We start from the raw sequence: 2,752 nt of genomic DNA, 5'->3' as shown, positions 1-2,752 counted from the left end.
ATTTTTCTACTTTTAACAAAAAATTTAAGTTTTTAATTAAAAATTTAAAAATAAAAAAAATTAATTTTATGAAATTTTAATGTTGTAAAATTTTTTTATTTTTTATTTTTTATTCACTAGATAATGCTTCGCCCCAAGGCTAATTTTTTTTGCATATGACACCAAGTTTAATGTAATGCCAGGTTATGGAACTTATAGGAGTTTTACACCGTTGTGACGGCGGTTAGGTGACGGAGAGAAATCGGACGGTCCAATTTCTTGCAGGTGGGAGGGGACACAAATCGGATCGTTTGATTTGTGCGTGTGGGATAGTTGCGTGCAAAGAAATTGGGCCTACCGATTTCATGCATGGGTGGGGAAGCTTTTTTGGCCCAAAGAAATCGGACCCACCGATTCCAACGCTGCAGTCCAAAAATTTGGCAGGACACTCAAATCGGACCCAGCAATTTCTGGATTTGTAATTTTTTTTGGGCGGGCCATTCACTAATTAGACTATCCGATTTTTTTGTTCAAAAAAATTTGAATCACCATGAAAGCGGTTGGACGATCCGATTTCAGTGTAACATATATATGTACCTAACCCAAGCTGAGCAGCCCATTTCGTCTTCTTCTTCTTCGGTGCTCTAAATCTCTAAAGCTCTTTTCTGTATTTTTCTTCTTCTTTATTATCATGGATGATAGAGTGAGATTAAAAGTGTATTATCATGGCCAAATTTTATTACAAACATCTGAAGGAGTAAAATTTGTGTGAAAATCAATTAGATATTATAATTCCATTTACACTGTCATTTGAAGAATTAAAAGGTGTGATTTGTGAGAAGATGGATTCTCAAATATCTAGAAGAGAGTCATGTATTTTGTACAGATATCCTATATCTGTGTTTGGTGGGTTCGTTCAATTTCAAACGAAATACGTGGCCGATGAAGCGAGCATGTAAGAAATGTTTTCAATGTATCTTGAAAGTCAGTCCCGAATATCGTTCATTGAACTATGTATCGAGTTCGAGCAATCTGCAGCGGACCGAGATATTGAGTCGAAAGATTACAACAGTGATAGTGAAGAAGAGTTTGAAAGCAACTACGAGGTCGTTGATCCGGGTGTAGACGAAGATCAAGTTGATGATGCTATGGTGGCAGATGTGGCGGATGTGGCAAATGCACTAGCAAACCAGCAGCCGTTTGTGGAGCCGACTCATGCATGCACTGGAGTTTCCTCAATATGTAAATGCAGGTATGTCATAATTTTAAATAATGATTTGTTAAATTATAATTTGTGCATATGTTTTGAGTTTGATTCAAATAGACAACAATAAATAGGCAAAAAATAACATATAGTTAGTAATTATTTAATGTTTAATTATCATTAAACATGTATGTTGAGAAATTTAGTATTTCGCATTCTTGTGTTATTATTAATTTATTAAATATCATGTGATGACCTAGTTGATAATTATATTAACTTTTGAATGATTTATTCTTGATTATGGATCATAGACTTTATTAATTCGACACGTATTTAAGAATTATTTTTTGAAATATAAAATTTGTGACGTGCTTGCAGTAAAGCTTCCTGTTATGACGGATGGTGAGTTTACCGTGGGAATGGAATTCAGTTCTAGGGAGGCAGTGATTAAGACGTTGAAAGATTATACCATCCGTAGAGGTGTAAATTATCGAGTGCATGAGTTAAAACCGACGGCATTCTATGCTAAATGCACCCAGTATGGCACAGGCTGTGATTGGTTGATCAAGGTAAGCAAAATGTCCAAGAAGTACCGCTGGGAGATAAAGAGGTACAATAGTAGTCACACCTGTACGAAGGTTACCATTTCTCAAGATCATTCGAAGTTGGATTCCAGCACAATTGCAGAAACAATAAAGCCATTGGTAGAAGTTGACCCATCTATAAAGGTGAAATTAGTGATTGCGGAAGTACAGTCGAAGTTTAACTACACCATAAGTTATTACAAAGCATGGTTGGCAAAACAAAAGGCAGTGGAGTCAATTTTTGGAGGTTGGGAAGTTTCGTATGAAACTTTGCTGATATTTGAGGCCATGTGTCACAAGGAGCCATCCGTAGTTGTTCATTTTGAAACAATGCCTGTGTATCAGGGGGATGACTTGGTTCCTAATATTCGTGTACTACACCGAGTCTTCTGGAGTTATTACCCTTGTATTAGAGCATTCAAACATTACAAGCCAATAGTACAGGTAGACGGAAGTCATTTGTATGGAAAATATAAGGGTTGTTTGTTGGTTACAGTTTCACAGGATGGCAACAACAACATCGTGCCTATTGCATTTGCGATAGTTGAGGGAGAGACATCTGATGCTTGACACTTTTTTCTTAGTAACTTACGATAACATGTTGTGACATGTGATGGTGTGGGTCTGATATCCGATCGGCATGATTCCATCAGGTCAGCTATTGCTCGTAGTAACGGAGATTGGTCTCCTCCCAGAGCATTCCACATGTTTTGTATCAGACATATAGAGTCTAACTTCTTGAGGAAGTTCAAGGCTCCGTATCTACAGAAGCTTATCGTCAATATTGGTATGATAGTTACTGTTACAGTTATTCGTAAACCTAGTTATTATGATGAATGTTATTTATAGTGGGTCTTTTTTTATTGACAGGATACTCGCGAACAGTTCGCGAGTAAGGAAGTGGCACAATAAATGGTAAACGGATCCAAGCCCAGGTAAGCAATAGTGTCAGCGGGCCATCAACCTCCTTACAGTCGACACGAGT

General features: G+C 37.1%; 1 protein-coding gene across 1 annotated transcript; it reads left to right on the top strand.

Moving 5' to 3' along the window:
- The first annotated feature begins 941 nt into the window (after positions 1 to 941).
- On the top strand, positions 942 to 2,337 carry LOC107494042 (uncharacterized). The gene is made up of 2 exons (XM_016115075.1): positions 942 to 1,221; positions 1,562 to 2,337. The coding sequence occupies exons 1-2, from the start codon at positions 942 to 944 to the stop codon at positions 2,335 to 2,337; spliced, it is 1,056 nt and encodes a 351-aa protein (XP_015970561.1).
- The last annotated feature ends 415 nt before the right edge of the window (positions 2,338 to 2,752 follow it).

The sequence above is a fragment of the Arachis duranensis genome, chromosome 1 (genome assembly GCF_000817695.3).
Source record: "Arachis duranensis cultivar V14167 chromosome 1, aradu.V14167.gnm2.J7QH, whole genome shotgun sequence".
NCBI classification, from domain to species: Eukaryota; Viridiplantae; Streptophyta; class Magnoliopsida; order Fabales; family Fabaceae; genus Arachis; species Arachis duranensis.
This window is presented reverse-complemented; position numbering and strand designations above follow the sequence as displayed.